Raw genomic sequence first — 19,361 nt, 5'->3', positions numbered from 1 at the left:
GCTTTCTTCGCCATTATGCTGGCGACAGCAACAGACGCCATCTGTCCCCCTGCGGCCGGACCCCCTGTACCTCCACCAGTTTATGAACATTTACAGAACTGGAAAGTCCAGCTCCAGTTTTGTATCACATATCCCCAAACCTGGAGTTTTTTGATGTAAAAGATATTGCTTACACACACTCCAAGTATTCTTGGAAATGGCTTGTGTTTCGATGCCGAAGTCCCAGGGTTGCTTCTACAGACCAGAATAAAGGGAGGTGTAAGTAAGATCCTTCATATCACTAACACTGGTAATTGCCAAGAGAAGTATCTGTTTACCTGACTGAGTACAGCAACTCCACGTGTGAAACACTGGCTTCTTCATCCGATACTAGCAGGATCTGGTGAAATAAAAGGGAAAAGCAGGAGAAGATTCCAGCAAGCATGGTATAAATTACCACACTGTCTTAGAGCCATTAAACTGTGAATCAAAGCTGAAGTCTTTGTCTTAGGTATCGTCGGTATGACAAAAATGGTTAAGAGTGGGCATGGCAGCTCGGTTTGCTCAGGAGAGGGAGATATATATATATATATAAAAAACGTGCTGGGGACACATGTGCGGAGCTACCGGACAGGACAGCCCCCCCTTAGCGACCCTCGTGGCGTGCTGGAAGACGCTGGCAGGGCCAATCCCCCTGTCAAACTCCCTCCCAAAACGACCCCCCTACCCCACGAGGCTGCCCGCGACCTCACCCACCGCCCATCCCTCCGCGGGGGCGGCCGCCGCGGGGCCCCGCCTGCGGGCGGTGCGGCGGGCAGAGCCGGCCCCGCTGCCGCTGCCCGCTCCCCCCTGCAGCTTGTCGGGCCGATCTGCGCCGCGCCTGAGGGTGAGTGAGGGCCGGGGACCCCCCCAGCTCACCCCTCCGGGGACCGGGGACGCGGCCGGGCGGGGGTACGGGCGGAGGGAAGGCTCCCAAGGCGTGCTTATGCTGATTATCCTGATGGATGGTAAAGAAAGTGGAGAGGAAGGGCCGCGACCTTCCTCCCTGACTTCCCCTTTGTCCCGCCGGGCGCAGGCTCCGGGGGAAGGTCCCCGGGATGAGCGGAGGGCGGCGGGGCCCCGCCGGCACCCCAGCACGCTCGGGCTGCGTGGCGGGGTCTGACCCCGCGGGGCTGGCGGGGAGCTCTGCCTCCGGAGCTGAGCCAGCTCGCTCGCCTGGTAGCAGCGGGGACAAAAGGCGCTCCGGGCTGGAGAGAAAGTCCGAGATTGTGGGATCTTGGGAGTGCGGTCAGAATCCCGGCGTGGGTCTGCGCGGGGAGACTTAATCAGCTTTGCTGACTCATAATAACGCTAGCGTTACGGCAAACTTGGTGAGAAGCCTTATTCTGGAGTAAAAGCACCATCGGGGAGCGTTTCTGCTACAGCTCCTGCTCTGTGCTGTGTCACACTCCAGAATCTCTTGGTCGTATGGCTCCGGCCTGAAACGTTGCTGCATGGAAGGTACAAATTAAGTCTTGTGCACCGGGCCAGTGTTCGTTAGCAAAAGTCCTTGCAGCTGCAGACAAAGGTTGCTGATACGCACAAGGCACCAGAATCCGGAAACAGCCGCAAGGCGTGCAATCGGAGAGAGGCTGAAAGTCCTGTTGACTTTGGAGTGCTTAATGTGGCTCCAGATTACTAGAGCAAAGGCTCGAGGTTTAGTTTTGTACCAGTAGTGTAGGAGTAGCAGCTTTGTAATACACCTGGCTTAATGCTTTGCTGTGCTCTTTGCTGCTAAGATAAAGCCCCAGATTATAATTTAGCACTGTGAAGATAAAATGCTTCGCTCTTGCTGGCAGGCGGGGGGTCTCCACCGACCTTGTAATTTGAAGGGGGAAATGTGACCATCAACCTGCTCTCCTGGGTGGGAACGTGTTATATTTTCAGTGTGTCATCTCTCAGGTGCTAACCTCTATTACACGTAGGTGCAGCTGACTTTTCTTCGTTACTTTAGTTTTCAATGTTCTTACTGATAATTGTTTACCAAACTTCATGTGGACTAAGCCAGCTGTTGTCTTCACTTTGCTCCGTTGATAATCCCTTTGCAAATGAGAAATAAAAGTCTCTAGTCTCTGAAGATCCCTTGTGAGGGGTGCTGGCGCTGCTGCAATAGGAAGGCTGTTTGCACCGGTTCCATGAGGTGGCCCGTTTTCCCCCACACTGACAGGTTGTGCTGGTGGGACAGTGCAGGAGCCACCAAAACCTTGCTATGTGGTGGAGGCACCAGAGGGAGATAGGCATCGGCTGGGATTTTGGTTTGGAGAGGGAATTGGCTCAGTGCTGGAGAGAGATCTTTGCTGTCTTCTGCTGTGCTGCATGATGCAGCACCGTCATGGGTTACGCAGGCAGACAACATCTGAGGTTTAGGACTGTGCAAGAGGACCCGTGCCAGATGGTTGTGGGGAAGGGCCCTTGTGCTCGCTTGCAGGCGGGGAAGGTGCCGGAGCGCTCGGTGTCGAGCAGCTCCCAGCGGCGCAGGCTGATGGCAGGTCTGGCAGATGGGGAGCAGGGAAGAGGGAGAAGCACGCAACGCGGCTTTGCTGCGGGGCAGCGGGGCAGGAGGCTGCTGGATGCACCTTCTGCTCCCTGCTTCCGTCAGGCCTTGTCGTGGTTTAACCCCAGTCAGCAACTAAGCACCACGCAGCTGCTCACTCACTGCCCACCCCCCCGCAGTGGGATGGGGGAGAGAATTGGGGGGAAAAGAATAAAACTTACGGGTTGAGATAAGAACAGTCTAATAGGACAGAAAGGAAGAAAATAATGGTTATATTAATAATAATAAAGTGACAATAATAACAAAAGAATTGGAATATATAGAACAAGTGATGCACAATGCAATTGCTCACCACTCGCTGACCGTTGCCCAGAATACCCCGATCAGGTCAGCTGCCCTGGCTGTGTCCCCTCCCAACTTCTTGTGCCCCTCCAGCCTTCTTGCTGGCTGGGCATCAGAAGCTGAAAAATCCTTGTCTTAGTATAAACGCTACGTAGCAACAACTGAAAACGTCAGTGTGTTATCAACATTCTTCTCATACTGAATCCAAAACATAACGCTATACCAGCTACAAGAAAGAAAATGAACTCTGTCCCAGCTGAAACCAAGACGGGCCTGGGCAAGGAAGCGCAGAACCATTAAATGCAAACCACACGGGCCCTGGTGTCTCCTGGCCGGCAGACTTGCGTGTGCAGATGTTGGTAGATGCCAGCAGCTGTGTGTTGCTGGGGCTGTTCACTGACTTGTGACTCCGAGAGGGTTCCTTGAAGCTGTGGGAGTGAGCATCGCTCATCTTGCCAGTGCCCCTTTGCTTAAAAGGTTCAGTTGTTATTGCTATTGTTGTGGTGGGTTTTATTATTGTTTTATGTAAGGATGACCTTAGAGGTTCAAACTAACCATTTGCGTAGCCCAGCTCCATTCAGCCTGGGATTTCTGAGCCTGTTTGTGTTTGTATTATAATTCCCAATTTACCTACTTTGCTCACTTTCCCCTTGAGTTTATGAAAAGTGCCTGCATTCGTAACATCCCTCAGCAGGGAGCTCCACAGGTCTGTTTCCCACTGCATGAAAAAACACTTCTTTTGGTTTGTTTCCAATCTGTTTCCTGACTTCATTTGGTGACCCCTAGCTCTGATGTTGGAAGTGGCCACGAACAATTACTTTCTGTCCACCTCTCCGGAGCATCCCTGCGGGCACAGTGCTGTGTCAGTGAGGTCGTGGGACTTGGCCAGCCACAGCCAGAGCTGGTGGGACCTACCGTTGGCTGCAGTCCTGCTCCAAGCCAGAGGCTGGACTAAGGTCCTCCAGACACCACCTCCCACCAACACTTAACGTGATTTGAAGGCTTGCTTGACAGGAACTGAGCAGAGAGCCCTTGTTTTGTGCTGCTTAATACTCAGCAGGCACCAAGAGGCGAAAATTCCCCAACTCACCATTTCTCTCTTCCTTCAGCCAGTCCCTGTGCTGGGAGGTCTTGGGTCCATGCTCAGCAATTCTTCCGCACACACATATCTGCGTGTAGTGAGCTGCCACTTCTCCAGTCATACCCCAAAATAGTAATGGGCTCTCTTTCTGTGACAGCACCGAGATGGCTGTTCTTTCAAAGGAGTATGGCTACGTCATCCTGACGGGTGCTGCCAGCTTCGTCTTGGTCACGCACCTTGCGGTGAAAGTGGCCAAGGCCCGCAAGAAGTACAACGTGGAGGTGAGTGCTCAGGCTGAGGGAACGGGAAGGTCGGAGCCAGTGTGCAGGGGATGTTGCAGACAAGCTAGGTGACACCTTGCTTATTTTTGGGTGACTTGCTGACATTTCCTGCCCCTCCACACGGATGCAGAAGAGATGGAGGTGTCATTCTGGCTCTCCAGACTGGAGCAGACGGCACGACAGAGCTTGGGGTTTGGGGCATGAGGCGCTTGGCACCCAGCTGAGACAGCTGAAAGCATAAGGCTTTGAGCTTGGAAACGCTGATGAGCAAGAAACTGCACAGCCCTTCTTCCCTGCAAAGGCAGCTGATGCAGCATTGGGGGCAAAGGGATTGTAGTGGAACAAAAGTGACAGGAGGGTTTCTCGAACTCGGGGGGGGGGGAGCATGTGAGCCCTATCACAAGAAGTCTTTCAAAGGGACCTTCCCTCAGCATTGCCTCTGAGCTGGGCAGGCCTGTGGGCTGGGTGGGGGCAGCCCGTCCTCTCAGTGAGTCAGGGCGATGGCATGCAGAGGCTGCTGTGCCACTCCAGGCACAAACCTTCCTTTGCTCTTTTCCCCATGTCACTGGGGGAAGTGACAAGCAGGGGTGGGCGCAAGGACAGCCCCGGGCATGTGCTGCAGACCTTGGGTACCTGTTGGGGGGGATCCCACTGCTGCTGCATGAAGTCAGGATTATAGCAAACGTACCCAGCATGTAATGGTGCACAGAGCACAGGATTTCAGGCTTGGGGAAGCCTCTGCAGCCAAGCAGCAGCTCTGGCTGGCTGCTCAGCTCTGCAGTGGTGAGGAAGGCAGAGAAGACATGGGGGCATGTCTTCAGTAACACTGCTTTGCTCTCCCCTCCAGAGAGATGGGATTTAAACAGGGAGGTCACGGAGCACCTGGCTATCTTCTGTTCCAAGCAGGGCCAGCTCCAGGGGACAGTCAGATTGCTCAGGGAGTTCAGGAAGTGGCCTGGGGCAAGCAGTAATTTCAACAAAGCATTTGTGGGTCACAGGGCAGGAGACAGGCTCTAACTTACCAACACAAGTCAGTCTTGCAAGCACTGGGGCAGCACTGGGCTCCCTGGGGAGCGGTGCTGCCGGGCACGCTCCTCACTGCTGGAGAACAGGCTCCCAAGCCCAGACTGCGCTTGCTCATATTTTGCTGCTGGGTTTGGTTTTTTTTTGGCAGTATCCAACCATGTACAGCACAGACCCTGAACACGGGCGTATATTCAACTGCATCCAGCGTGCACACCAGAACACGTGAGTAACATGTACGAATGCAGACCTTGAAAATACACAGGGCTGTGGAGCAGGGCCTACAGCGAGAGACTCGCTGCTGCCAAGCGCTTGGGTTCAGGGTCAACGCTTGAGGAAAACACACGGCCGGGTCACGCTCAGCAGTAAGGCCGTGCTGGCTCGTTACCGTGCCTTAAACCAGGAGACGGGGCTGTGAAGCAGCCTCCTCTTCCCTGGTGCCTGGCTCTTTTCCTCTGTGGGCAGATCTGAAGACACTAGAAGTCTTGCTTCCAGAAGAGGCTGCCTGGGGACTGCTGATCTGTTGTGCTGCCCAGGTCTCCCTCCAGGGAGGTCTAAGACCACCCAGCTACTGTGGACCAGGCTGCAACAGCACATCAGAGGGGTGCTTGGGAGGAACAACTCTTCCTGGGTTAGCTGGTGGCAAGTAGTATTTAGCAGTGGCTTAGGGCACAGAAGGGAGAGAGTGGGTGGGTGGGCTCAGAGAGAGGCACAGACAGGGAAAGTCCCTAAAAGTCTGTGCATGCTCACATTCCTTCTTTCCTCCATCTGTGGCCACAGCATTGAGCACAGAGATTCATAACAGTCAGGCCCAACAGAGACCTTGGCAGGGGATGCTCGCAGCTTCTGCATTTCTAGAGTTTCCTCTTTGTGAGCAACTTGAGCACAAACACGGCCTCCTCGCTTTTATTTTCAGATTGGAAGTTTATCCCGCCTTCCTGTTCTTTTTAGCCACTGGTGGAGTCTACCACCCGGTAAGTGATGCTACAGTGCAGGTCTGCATGACTGAACTCTGCTCTTGCTCCCTGACTTGGGGAGGGTGGGGGGCAGTAGGCCAAACTAGCCCCTCTGGAGGCAGCAGGCTGCTTCACTAGCCACATCACGCTTCACAGCTGTGCCCCTTCTGAAAATGTAGTTGTAGAAGGTCTTGTGCAGGGGAATCACAAGTATTTAATAAACTCATTACTGCTGCTTCAGCTATTAGAGCCCTTTCCCTCCCCTAAGGGTGCCTTGCTGGACAAACTGAAGCATTCACAGCCTCCAGTCCATGAGTGGGAAGGGTCCCTCCAACCCTGCCTGGTTCTTCCAAGCCCTGCACGGTCCCGCTGGGCTTACAGCAGTACTACTCAGCAGCTGGTTGTGGGGAGGACAGGAACACTTTTTCTCCCACCTAAGAACACTTTAATGAGGAGTCTATCTGACAAGAATAGATGGGGAACATGGTGATCTTCCCACTCACTTCCACCAAAGGAGGTGCGCAAAGGATCAAAAAAAGCCTGGATTATTTTTAACTAAAAGATGTAGACAACCCATGAGGAGGGAGGCATGTGGGAGAGGCCAAAACCAGTAGCTCTTTCTTTGCCACCAATAGACAAGTCAGGCCCTTCTTGAATATTCTTTTTCAGAGAGGGAAGGAAGCAGCATAGGCAGATCTGGCAAACTGGAGCCAGGTTGCAGCAAGCTTTAAATTAAGAGGCAAGGTGGAAGTTTGTAACACCTGCAACAGGAAAAGCTGTACACCTGCTGGAGGCAGGCAGTGGAGTGGGGCTTGGGGCAACAGCTGCCTCCAAAATTGTGGCACTTGGTCTAGCTCACTAACTGGACACTGGTAAAATGAGATTCAGCACCTGCTGCCTGCATGACTTAACCATTTCTTGCTTGGGAAGAGCTGTGCTGCAAAAGAGCAAGACTCTGCGTCACATGCTTCCTCCCCATAGGCATCATGAAAGTGACTCCTATACAAAACTCACCCTAGCACACTGCATCAGTCACCCGTCTCCCCCACGCTGACTCCCAGTTGTCCTGGCAAGGTCAGCACCCACACAGTAGTTGGTGGTCGCTTCTTTGAAGCAGGGCTGCTGTAACAGCAAAGCACATGCAAGCAGCAAGTCTCCAAAACCTTAATGTTTCTCCTTTCTCTCTAGCGGATTGCCACAGGGCTTGGCCTCACCTGGATCCTTGGGAGAATCCTTTATGCCCATGGCTACTACACAGGAGGTGGGTCTTCACCCTGCAGCACACAGCAGGCACTTGGAAACTCAAATCTCCTACAGTGGCCTCAGGGCTCTTTCCTCCAGCTCACATTAGGGAGGCAGCATAAAGCTTCCACTCCAGGTGTAGAGAAAAGGGTGCACGTCCACAGGCTGCTAACTCTGAGTACTCTTTTCCTACTGCTAGGAAGAGCACTAGCCTAATAATAGCACAGACTGAGGGTAGGTACATGGCCTGAGCTGGTGCCTGCTGTTTTGCCTTGAGATATATCTCTAATTCCTGCTCCCTCTTTAATTTTCAGGATGGGGTAGACTAGCCTTTCAGTGATGGCCTGCTGAGCTGACAAAACATGTCTTTTTTCCAGATCCAAAAAACCGAAGGAGAGGGGCCATTGGTTCAGTTGCACTCATTGGGCTAGTGGGCACAGGCGTGTATTCAGCTTGCCAGCACCTCGGCTGGATCTGCCAGGACTAAATGACCATCATGATGGCTGCCTGGGAAACTAAAGGCATTTTTGTTTTCTTTTAGAACATTTCCTTGTTGTTTTCCTTTTCTCCTCATTCAATAAAATGAAGTTGTCAATTCTATATTTTCATTCTAAAGTTATAGAGGGTTTTCTTAAGAAGTTTTGCAGAATGCTAGAACAACTCTGGTTTTGTAGGCCTACAGAAATGTGCCCATCAGGCAGAGACGTTCTAGCTTTTATGATTTTTAGTGACCGAAAAGCTATGTTGCACCCTGTTCAACCCACAGAGCAGCAGCCCTCTTTATGAACCCCTCAGTTCATGTCACTCTGAGATAAGATGTTCCAGACAGAGTTAATATTTATTTATTTGATTGCTAAAAAAGAAGTAGGCAAACATTTAAAGTTGTTGCTTCATCACGTTTATAAAGAACAGTAGACCTATAGGAAGGAAGGAAGTCAAAGAGCTTTCAGTTAAGAGCAGCAGCACTCTATCCTATGCTGGAGCTTGCTACCACCCTGGTTGTGCTCCATAGTCTGTGTGTGGAGATGATCCTCAGGGTCATGCCTGTCCCAGGCAGCATCAGCTAACCATCCCAAGGTGGGACTAAATATTGTGGGAAGTGAGGTACAGTTAAAAAAAACAAAACTTGTGTTTACAAGGGGGCTAGAGGGAATAAACAATCCTACCCTTAAGGCTGTTATGTAGTCAGAGAATAGACAGAGCCTATAGCTACAGGATATCAATGTGTCCAAGAGCTTATGTGTGCACTGAGTAGGGTCACATCTGTTAAGCCAAAGATGAAGTTGACCGAGGGTGGAAGGCAGTGGGGTTCAAGGCACGCAGCACAGGAAGCAGTCTGGGCCAGGCCTCTGTCACTGACAAGCCTCTGGCAACACCTAGGTAGTTGCATGAGCTGCTGCTGAAAGCCATATTGCTGCCTCCTAGCCCGAGGTACCAGACAGGACAGAGCAGGCCCACAAGCTAAGCCCTGTGTGTACATTCCTCCTGGCAGAAGCAGGATGGCTAAATGCTGCTCCAGCAATGTTACCCTCCAGGCACTTACAATTTTAGAGCACTTTATTGCTGTGTAAATGATCCACATCTCTGGCTGACAGGCAAGAACTGGCTGTTGCTCCCTTGAGCAGGCTGCAGAGCCACTAGAACACAGATTCCACATCACCCATCTCCACGCAGACAGTCTTCAGCTGCGAGTAGTACTCAATGGCTGCCCGCCCGTTCTCTCTGCCAAATCCTGCAGGGACAAGCCAGAAGTGAGAACACAGCTCCAGGCTGTGCCAGGTACCACTCATATCCCCTGTAACTGGCATGTAGTCATACCAGGGAAGGTCAAACAGAGCTCACCTGATGCCTTGTAACCTCCGAAAGGCAGCTCCACAGGGCTGATGTTGTAATTGTTAATGAAGCACATCCCAGCCTTGAGAGCAGCTACTACCCTGTGAGCCTTCTGGATATCCCTGCAGGAAAAGGGCAATTCAGCTGGATCCCTTCCCATTCATTCCCTCCTTCCCTGCCAGTTAACATCCCACTACAGAAAGGTCAGCAGGTAGCAGTGTTTTTTGGAGCACAACCTGCCCTGCTCTGTCTTTGCCTGCTCAAAGGATGCAGCTCCTATTCTCAAGGACACTCAAAACTGCATTTGATTTGAGAAGGCAGGACAAGGACACCAGCAAAGCAGACTATGGCAAGCAGCCAGCAGATGTCTTTGCATGCTTTCAGCAGCGTAGCAGGCTCCTGATGCACGTCTCTGCGAGATGCAGGAAGGCAGGCAGCAGGCCAAGCACAAGCTGGAAGGAGTCTGAAGGACAGCTGGGCCCACCTAACTCTTCAGGAAAAAAACTGGGAGGAGATGTGCAGTCATTTACAATGTTCCCTTCTGGCAATCCCTTGCTCCAGCTTTTCTGGAAGAGAATATCCATGCCCGTGCCAGGCACTGCAAGAGGAGCATCAAGTTGCTGCAGTATTTCCCTTCTCCCTAGACTGCTTCCACACCAGCCACGCTACCCAGTCATACCTGGTAAAGACACCACCTGCCAGGCCAAATTTGGTGTTGTTGGCTCTCTCCACAACCTCCTCCTCCGTGTCAAATGGCAGAATGGACATGACAGGCCCAAAGATTTCTTCCTTCACACAAGTCATGTCATCCGTGCAGTTCCCTGGAAGCAACGCAGAGAACACGTCCTTCAGGAGGAAGAGCTAGTGGCACAGCCTGTGTATTCGGCAACCCACACAGCCTTGGAGACAGCACTCAGCACTGCACAGCCCCCCTGACTTGGCTAGCAGTGGAGCAAGTCCCATCCTGCATCTCAAGGCAGCAGAGGCACTAACTGCACGTGCCCTCTCAGACCTTCCAACAGCAGAGATTTCTCTGGATGCAGTTCTTGGGTACCTCAGCTCTCTCTAGTACACCTATGAGTGCCTGTCTACACTGCGGATGTACACAGAGGCAGGTTACGCTGAACACAGCTTTTTTCTAGAAGAAACTCAGTAATATCCACATAGAAGACCACAGTACCATGATAGGAAGGATCATACCTAACACACAGGGTCGCATGTAGTAGCCATTCTTCAGCTTCGGGTCATCTGGCACCCACAGGTCCCCACCACACAGCACCTCTGCCCCCTGAAAAAGAGCCAAGCAGAAGGTAGGCATACACATCCAGGAGCATCCTGCCCAGCTGCCGCAGCTCTGGCTGGCCAATAATCCCTGCTGGGTTTACAGTCCTATCGGACAAACAGTGCCTGTGCCCTCCCTGGCGTCTCTCCAGGTCAGGACTGCTGACAGAGCATCACTGATAGATGAGGGTCAGGGGGTGAGACCCATCCTAAAAGTCTGAACAATGCCAGTTTGGGGTGCAAGTGCCACAGGAGCCAGTGTAGGTTTGAGGGAAGCAACTACAACTAGGAGCAGATCCTCAGCTGGTATCACATTAACTTCCACATCTTCACATGGTGTGAATTCCCTCGTTAGCGAGTCAACCAGTCCCTTAGCACTCCACCTGGCAAGAAACACCTACCTCCATCAAATGCCCAGTTTTAGAGATGGGGACTTCTCCTTCCTTCCCCACATCTCCTTCCACATCCCTCTTCCTGTTTCCAAATCCTGGTCTAGCCCTCCTGGCTTTCACTCACAGTTCCCCTTCTCCATCCCTTCCCCAAACTGGCTACACCTAGTCATATACCTAGCACTGACATTTAAAACATCTTTACACTTTACAATAAAACCTGGAGAAAAAAAAAAAACCAAAAAACCCTGTGTAGATCTTATTGCTCTTACAGAGATGGTTTCCAGCAGCCTGTAAATTTGGCCTTTGATCCTTAGCAAGCTCTTTCTCCAACAAAACTGGAACCCAAATGAGATAACAGCCAAGCGTGCAAGGTGGCACCACAACTTAGAACCAGCCCAAACCTTATGGATTATCCCGTTTTACACACTGCCTTGCTGGGTATCTCACCACCTCTAAAACTTGGCAGGATATAAAAAGCCATGTCAACTTCAATGCTGATTCAGATAGGCACTGGGTCACTTTTAATCATGGAATGGTTTGGGTTGGAAGAGACCTTTAAAAGTCATCTAGTCTAACCCTCCCCTGCAATAAGCAGGGACATCTTCAACTAGATCAGGTTGCTCTGAGCCCCGTCCAGCCTGACCTTGAATGTTCCCAGGCATGGGGCATCTACCACCTCTCTGGGCAACCTGTTCCAGTGTTTCACCACCCTCATCATAAAAAATTTATTCCTTATACCTAGTCTGAATCTACCCTCTTTTAGTTTAAAGCCATTACCCCTTGTCCTACTGCTACAGGCCCTACTAAGAAGTCTGTCCCCATCTTTCTTATAAGACCCCTTATAAGGGGGGGGGGGTTGCAGCTGAAAGGCTGCAAGAAGGTGTCCCCGGAACCTTCTCTTCTCCAGGTTGAGCAACCCCAACTCTCTCAGCCTTTGTTAATAGGAGAGGTGTTCCATCCCTCTGATCATTTTTGTGGCCCTCCTCTGGACCTGCTCCAACAGGTTCATGTCTTTCCTGTACTGAGGATTCCAGAGCTGGACACAGTACTCCAGGTGGGGTCTCACCAGAGCAGAGGGGCAGAATCACCTCCCTTGACCTGCTGGCCACCCTGCCTTGGATGCAGCCCAGGATACGGTTGGCCGCCTGGGCTGTGAGCGCATGTTGTCGGCTCATGTCCAGCTTTTCATCCACCAGTACCCCCCAAGTCCTTCTCCACAGGGCGGCTCTCAATCCCTTCATCCCCCAGCCTGTATCTGATACTGGAGGTTGCTCTGACCCATGTGCAGGACCTTGCACTTGGCCTTGTTGAACCTCATGAGGTTCGCATGGGCCCACTTCTCAATCTCGTCCAGGTCCCTCTGGATGGCATCCCGTCTCTCAGGCATGTCAACCGCACCACTCAGTTTGGTGTTGTCTGCAAACCTGCTGAGATGCACTTGATCCCACTATGTCACTGATAAAGATATTAAACAATACTGGTCCCAATACAGACCCCTGAGGGACACTACTTGTCACCGATCTCCATCTGGACATTGAGCCATTGACCACTACCCTCTGGATGTGACCATCCAACCAATTCCTCATCCACCAAACAGTCCACCCATCAAATTTATGTATCTAGTGGCCCAAGACACCTAACGAGTAATTCAACCGCAACAAAAAAAAACCAGCTTAACTGGGAAGGCATGGGGCAGGAAAGCAGGTGCCAGTCTCTCTAACAAGAATGAGAAACATTTCAGTGCAGTCACAAGGCAGCATCACAATCTCACCTGCTCCTTCGCCTGCTTGATAAAGCCCTGGACACGATCCAGGTGGGGCCGGTTGATGAGGGCTCCCATCCGTGTGTCTTCCAGAAGCGGGTCTCCAATTTTGATTTTCTGGGTGCGTTTCACCACCTCCTTTGTGAAGGCATCCAGTATCTTCCTCTCCACAAACACTCGCGTGCCGTTGCAGCACACCTGGGATAAAGGGCAGGCTGCTCAGTGTAAGACACACAGCACTCCACAGTCCTTCCCTGCTTGGGACCTGCTACAGAGGCTCTCAGAAAAGCCCCTTCACAGCTGCTAAAACAGCTAACTTGTCCCTGGGGACAAAGACGACTAGATTATCCTGCTGCTCATGACTGCACTGAACAGTCCATGCTGGACACAGTGGTAATGATGCCACCAGGTGGCGAAAACGCATCAACTCACCAGCAGAAGAGCACTTGAGCTGACTTCCAGTTCCCAGAGATGACCTCGGTAAACCAATTTGCCAGCAGGATTACACAAAACCTGCAGCACGTGTAGAGATCCCAAATACGGGACAGAGCCCCATAGGGCTGTGGCTCAGTGCAACAGACTGGAACCTGCTGCTCCTCCAGAGGACACCAGCACAGCTTCTTCTGACCTCTGAGCACCAGACTGGAGCCCAGGGCACGGGAGCAACTGTTCTGAGCTGGGTACCAGGTGTTAGAGAGGCTCCACTTCTGGGAAGGACAGGGCATCGGCTCAGGCATACTCTGCTGTGATGCCCTACACTGGCTTCTGCAAGGGCATCCCTTCCGATCCCTTGTGACACTGCACAGGGAAATGTGTGGCAAGATGGGAGCTTCAGGGCATCCCTCACTATGCAAGGCCACAGGCTGGCTCTGCTGCCCAATTCTCAAACCACCCCACCACACTGAGAAGGACCACTCCTGCCCCATGGACACACACCTCGCCCTGCGTAAGGAAGTTGGCCATGAGGGCTCCGTTCACAGCATTCTCCAGGGCACAGTCTGAAAAGATGATAAGGGGGGATTTACCCCCCAGCTCCAGGGTGACTGGTTTGATCCCTTTAGCTGCCATCTCCATGATCTGAGGGAAACAAGCACAGAAGAGACAAATGACCCACTAGCTGGTGGAGGGAGGCAAGAGAGACCCAAAGGGAGAGCTCCTGCAGGGCCCTTCACCAGCAACAGAAACAGCACAAAGGGCAAGCGGGGTTTCCTAGACGTGTTTAGTTCAGACTGGGGACAGTCTCAAAGGGTTTGGGGTTTGTTCTTTATTTTAAAGATAAAACCAACAAAACCTGAGGAGTCATTTGCAGGAAGTCTCGTGCTCAGCGTAAGCTGAGGACAGCTATAACTACATCTGTGTCACTGCACCCCACAGGTACGCACATGTAGGGAGCGTTCAAGGGGCAACATTTCCCCTCTTTCAAATCAGAATTTATTTTTAGAAGTCTTTTTAGGGACTTCTGATTGAAGAATTTATTTGAAGAATAAATTGAGGGTAAGAAATTCACAAAAACTAACCTCTTGCTTAAAAACAGCAGGTTGCATACAACTAAGCCGAGCTATTACTGCCAGAAACGCTCCCACATTTTCGCAGTGCTGCTGTTTTATGTACCCTCCTCCCTATATAGATACCCTTTAGCAGCTCAGAGACTTCACTGCAACCAGGGGCTAAAGAAATAAAGATGACCAAGGGGCTCCTCTGAAAGGACTGAGTGCCCAAGCCCATGCCCAGTAGGATAACTGGAGCCCCAGTGTAACCCTGTACGTGCAAATCCTATGCTCAGACCCAGAAATGCTGACTCACACCCCATCTTTACAAGCCTCATGCACAAAAGCTCAAGGAGATATCGACGTCCGCAGCACACCAGGAAGGCTGGCACTACAGACACCTTGTGTCCCCGAGTGTGAAGGTGCCTTTACCTTGATGCCAGTTGGCACACTGCCAGTGAAAGAGATTTTGGCCACATCTGGGTGATGACAGAGGAACTGGCCTGTGGCCGCTCCACCCTGCACCACATTGAAGAGCCCCTTGGGCACACCGGCCTCTGTGAAGATCTCTGCCAACCTCACCACCGAAACAGGGGTGAAGGGAGAGGGCTTGAAGACCATCGCATTGCCTAGGGGAACCCAGACAAAGGCAAGGTGCGGTTAACAGCCAAACTGCTTTAGGGAAAAGAAATAAAAACCAAAAACACCACAAAAAAACCCAAACCACACAATAAGTTTGTCTCAACAGATCCTAGAAGATTCCCCCCAAGAGAGGAGGAAACAGTTTCAGCTGAACATTGCAACCAGTGAAAGGGAGGAACTGCACCTTCCCACTGGGAAGGGCTGGGAGAGATGGGGCTGCACTGCAGACATTTCCAGAGACCTTCCCCATCTGGTACAAAGCCAAGCAATCAGTCTTTTTCCTGATGCACTCCCTGCCCTCCTAGCATCTACCGTGTTCCCACTTCCATTTCCTTTCTCTTCTGGCCAGAGTAACAGCCTGAAGGTTCTGCTAATCCTTCAACACCTCCTTCAAGGTAATCCTAGACTTCATCCCCGCAATCACTCTCCCAAACAGGATCATTTGGCTTCAAAGAGAAGCTTGCACAGACAGAGAGTCTTCATTACCGCAAGCCAAGGCCGGGGCAGACTTCCAACAGGCAATCTGGAAGGGGTAATTCCAGGCTCCAATCCCAACACACACTCCAAGGGGCTCTCTCCGAGTGTACCCAAAGGATCCCCCAGGCAGTTGGATGTGTTCACCTGCAAAGAAAAGAAACAGCCAGAAGTTAGAGAAGAGCAAAGCCCCTTCCTGTCTTATCAGAGCCTCAGGGGCCAGATCTTGCTTTGATTGGGAACAGAGACACATGGCTTTTACCCCAGCAAGCTCACAGAAGGTACATAAGTGCCCACAGAGCATGGCAGCATTAGGTAGAGATCTCTGAAAATCCTTCCAAGATCTTCAGAAAAAGGAGTAGTCCATCTCTTAAGAAATCAACAGCAAAGATGGTTTCATGCCATGGAAATTACCAGGGAATACAAGTGGCAGGACAGAGAGTAAAGAGCAAACTCCAGTAACGTTCTCACCAGCTAGAGATCCTGCCAGTCCTGCGTAATACTCCAGACACTGCCAGGATATGTCAATGTCCACTCTGGCTTCAAAGATAGATTTCCCATTGTTGATGGTTTCCATGGTGGCAATTTCTTCTCTCTGCTCCTGTGAGAGGCACAGCACAGCGATAATACATTAGAGAAGCCTGTAGTAGATCTCCACAAGGCAATACCTGGTTCTCAATCACACAAGTCCCAAACAAGGCTCTGCCATCAGTAAGCCAGGCTCTGCTGTGAGAAACTGTCATCTCTAAAAGGTACATTCCCAACTACTATTTATCAGTTTCCCAGTGGCAACCAATTGCAGGGGAATGTCAAACAGACGGCCGCTGCTGCCGCTGGGGTTCACTGCTGGTCCAGTCTTGCCTAACATCCCCGTTCATCTAAAAGATGAGCAAACCTGAACTTGGAAGCTGGCTGGCAAACAATGATTAGAATTCAAAGAACTAAACTGGGAAGAACAACAAACAGCAAGATCAAAATGGAACCAGAGGACTTAGTGAAGAATGGATAAAGCAACACAGCTGGGAAACATCCTTTAACAGACCATCTCCCTGACAGGAATATTATCCTATTGCGGAAGTCTGGCAGAAGGAAACAGTTTTCTCATCACATATACACAATGGGGAAAGAAGGTCTGGTTTCTTACAGACCTGTGCCTCCATGGGGATTAACTTTGATGTCCAAGATTTGTATCCTCTCCCTCCCATGTGTACTATCTGGTGTCTAATATAAAAACCAGCATTCCTACGTTTTTTTTATTGCTAAACTAAGACACACTCCAGTCGCGTGACAACAGTGTCTGACAAGCTAGAAGTTCAACAATGTGACAGTTGTGCAATTTCAGCTTCATCCTTGGACTTGTAAAAAGAAGTACAAGCCCTGCAAGATCTCGACTGGATGGCTTCAGTTTTATGTCTTCTAACAGAATTAAGCAGAGAAAGTACACACTGGCCTTGAATACAGTGACAAGACTGAAGCCCTGCCCAAGGCAGCCTACTGTCTCTTCTGGTCAAAGGTGGGTTTTAACTCCTGCGTTCCTCCTGGAGCTCTGGAAGTCCCGCTGGAAGCCCCCAACAACAACATTAACCCACAAGAAAGCTCAGAGACAAAGCCACCCCACTCCAAAAAAGGAGACGAGCTCCCACAACATACCCGAATAATTCTGGCAGCCTCCAGCAGTACCCTGCTTCGCTCCATGCCAGACATCTGACTCCATATTTTAAAGGCAGCCTTTGCACTCTGCACAGCCAGATCGACCTCCTTTTGCCCAGAGCAGACCACCTTGCATATCACACGACCTAGGCACATTTTAAACAGGAAATAAACAGGCGGGAAATCTCAGAAAAGGGGCACAGAAGAATATGGTTTATCTTGCATTGAAACCCAAAGTCTTCAGATCAGCCACCTATATATACACCAGGCTTACAGAACTTCATGCTATGGTTCCCATTGATTTGTAATTGGCTATAGAAGAGGTGCTGCAATTCAGCTGGTCTGAAGTACAAGATCTGCCATTCTCCACAGTCATGTTCTAGTTACTAATTAGCTCCGATTATTACAAAATTCCTCTGCTTCCCACTGGAGTTTGTTTTACTTCTACCACCAGCTTCAGGACTCTGTTACACATTCCCCAGCATAGTTAAACACTCTTTCTTGAGGTGATTCTGCTGAAACCTAGATACGTCCAATTAAAAAAAAAAAAATTTAGAAATGTTTAAATCATATCCTTTGCCAAGATCAGGCACCACTCGACTTTTTTAAGAATCAGGGCTGATTTCTTCTAAAAAGTTTGATGATTGGCACTGCAGGAGGCAAAACGCAGCCACCAAAAGACCCCAGCCTTCAGGACGCCTGCATAGGCGGTATCGGACGTGGGCAGCTGGGAAAAGCCGATGGCACCCGGCCCTTGCAGTTAAATAACAAGGAGGCAACTCCCGGCCACCGGCCCCGCGCCTCAGCGCAGCTTTAACCCCCCCACACCCCGAGCAGGCAACGGGGAGGTACCTGTGGCCGGCTCATACACCTCCTCGGCCTGGCCTCCATCGACGGGCTGAACGCGGCCGCCCGCCCGGTAGTTGAGGGGCTGCTGGATGGTGACGGTACCGGTAACGCTGCTCATGGCGAGGCTGGGACGAAAGGAGCAGAGCCGGGGCAAAAGGCTGGGCAACCGGGACCGCACCAGCATCGGCTGGGCCGTCGGGAAGGGAAGGCGGTGGGCCGGGAAACCCCACGGGAGACGTGCCCCTGGGCCAGCCCCGCCCGGGTGCCTTTTACCTCAGGGCCGCGGGCCCCGCCCCGCGGCCCTGCCCGGCGCTCGGGCTCCCCCTGGCGGCTCGGAGGTAATGCGTCCCACCCAGGGCGACGCCGAACTTTCAGAGGTTTCGGTAAATGGTTTTAAGATTGGCAAAGAACGAGTCGATACGTACAACCGAACGGCTGAGCTGCGGGAAAGCAAACGCCCGCGGATGTATATTTCACAGCCGTCTACTGCAGAGTTTCTGAAAAGTTCCTCTAATAGCTGCGGCCAGGGACGGGACGCAAGACTGCGCTGCAAATTGCATAAAGGACAAAAAGAAGCGCAAATGAACAGGTCTACAGCTGCGCGAGATGATGGATGGGAGCAGCACGGGCTGGGGACTAGCAGCAACACATGTATATTACCACCCCCTGGCAGTAGTTAAACCTCCTCAAAGATGTGCAATTTATGTTGAGATTATTTTTTTTTTAAAGTGATCCATGAAACAGAACCAAAAACATCCTTTTTTCCTTCCAAACCAGACTCTTCCTGTGATCATAAAGTTGTTTTTCGTTCCATGTTGTAGCTTCTTGGAACTCAGACCTTTCAGCAGCTGAGGTTAGGAAAGATGTTCTCCCTCAGTTCATTATAATGATTAACAACCCCCAGGGAACTACAGTATCAAACAAATGAGAGCAGAAAGCAACCAGAATATAGCAACGGATCAATAATTCTCAGATAATCTGTGGATGTGCAAACGTTTCCCTCCCCAGCTGACAAAGCGTGGTGTGATGCAACAGGGCACAGATTTGCCGAGGGCAGAGATTCTGACAGCAGCAGGAAAAGTTACTATACTGCACTTAAGGCTTCCGAAGCCGTAAAGGTACAAGTTTGTCATTATGCTTGATCAGATGCGGCTGTCTTTGTTGGATCAAACAACCACATGCTGCAGAATAAACTACTTCAACAAGGCTGCTCCATGCAGGTAACACAGGCTGGGGTGTTTCTGGCTTTGCTGTGGGATCAGGCCCTTGAACTATGAGAGGCCACGCTAGGGAATCAGGAATTACACAATGGGGGCTGCTCCTTATGGAAGGTTGTAGCTACACCAGACACAACGGTAAGTAAAAAAAAAAAAAAAAGTAAAAAAATGCAGCTTTAGAGCCAGGCAGCATCAGGATACAGTAGAAGTTCCACACTCATGATTTATCTTTAAATAATCCTACAAAAGCGCCCCATACTTATTAGTGAAAATTAGTCCAATATTTAGTATTTAATAACAGTATTGCACATGCTCCACACTGCCATAAGGTGTTTCA

General features: G+C 51.0%; 2 protein-coding genes across 2 annotated transcripts; one reads left to right on the top strand and one right to left on the bottom strand.

The window, feature by feature from the left end:
- The first annotated feature begins 757 nt into the window (after window positions 1-757).
- MGST3 (microsomal glutathione S-transferase 3) lies at window positions 758-8,037 on the top strand. The gene is made up of 6 exons (XM_069789789.1): window positions 758-865; window positions 4,093-4,216; window positions 5,391-5,464; window positions 6,156-6,213; window positions 7,384-7,456; window positions 7,815-8,037. The coding sequence occupies exons 2-6, from the start codon at window positions 4,100-4,102 to the stop codon at window positions 7,922-7,924; spliced, it is 432 nt and encodes a 143-aa protein (XP_069645890.1). The 5' UTR covers window positions 758-865; window positions 4,093-4,099; the 3' UTR covers window positions 7,925-8,037.
- Window positions 8,038-8,256: 219 nt separating this feature from the next.
- ALDH9A1 (aldehyde dehydrogenase 9 family member A1) lies at window positions 8,257-18,100 on the bottom strand. The gene is made up of 11 exons (XM_069789787.1): window positions 17,811-18,100; window positions 16,959-17,104; window positions 15,780-15,909; window positions 15,321-15,455; window positions 14,625-14,821; window positions 13,642-13,782; window positions 12,715-12,903; window positions 10,471-10,558; window positions 9,950-10,091; window positions 9,280-9,392; window positions 8,257-9,169 (listed from the first exon to the last, which is right to left on the bottom strand). Exons 1-11 carry the CDS (start codon window positions 17,989-17,991, stop codon window positions 9,075-9,077), a joined length of 1,557 nt encoding a protein of 518 aa, XP_069645888.1. The 5' UTR covers window positions 17,992-18,100; the 3' UTR covers window positions 8,257-9,074.
- Between the last annotated feature and the right edge of the window lie 1,261 nt (window positions 18,101-19,361).

The sequence above is a fragment of the Haliaeetus albicilla genome, chromosome 8 (assembly GCF_947461875.1).
Source record: "Haliaeetus albicilla chromosome 8, bHalAlb1.1, whole genome shotgun sequence".
NCBI lineage: Eukaryota > Metazoa > Chordata > Aves > Accipitriformes > Accipitridae > Haliaeetus > Haliaeetus albicilla.
Note: the sequence above shows the minus strand (reverse complement) of the source record. Positions and strands in the feature narration are given on the sequence as shown.

Bases quoted from the DNA above. Each gene is read 5' to 3' on its own strand.
- MGST3 (XM_069789789.1), top strand. From the start codon at position 4,100: ATGGCTGTTCTTTCAAAGGAGTATGGCTACGTCATCCTGACGGGTGCT. The intron at 4,217-5,390 runs GTGAGTGCTCAG...TTTTTTTGGCAG, and splicing joins GCAAGAAGTACAACGTGGAG to TATCCAACCATGTACAGCAC. The intron at 5,465-6,155 runs GTGAGTAACATG...TTTTATTTTCAG, and splicing joins CAGCGTGCACACCAGAACAC to ATTGGAAGTTTATCCCGCCT.
- ALDH9A1 (XM_069789787.1), bottom strand. From the start codon at position 17,991: ATGCTGGTGCGGTCCCGGTTGCCCAGCCTTTTGCCCCGGCTCTGCTCC. The intron at 15,910-16,958 runs GTATGTTGTGGG...TGCCTCTCACAG, and splicing joins AGGCTGCCAGAATTATTCGG to GAGCAGAGAGAAGAAATTGC. The intron at 10,559-12,714 runs GTGAGATTGTGA...GCTCTTTTTCAG, and splicing joins TCAAGCAGGCGAAGGAGCAG to GGGGCAGAGGTGCTGTGTGG.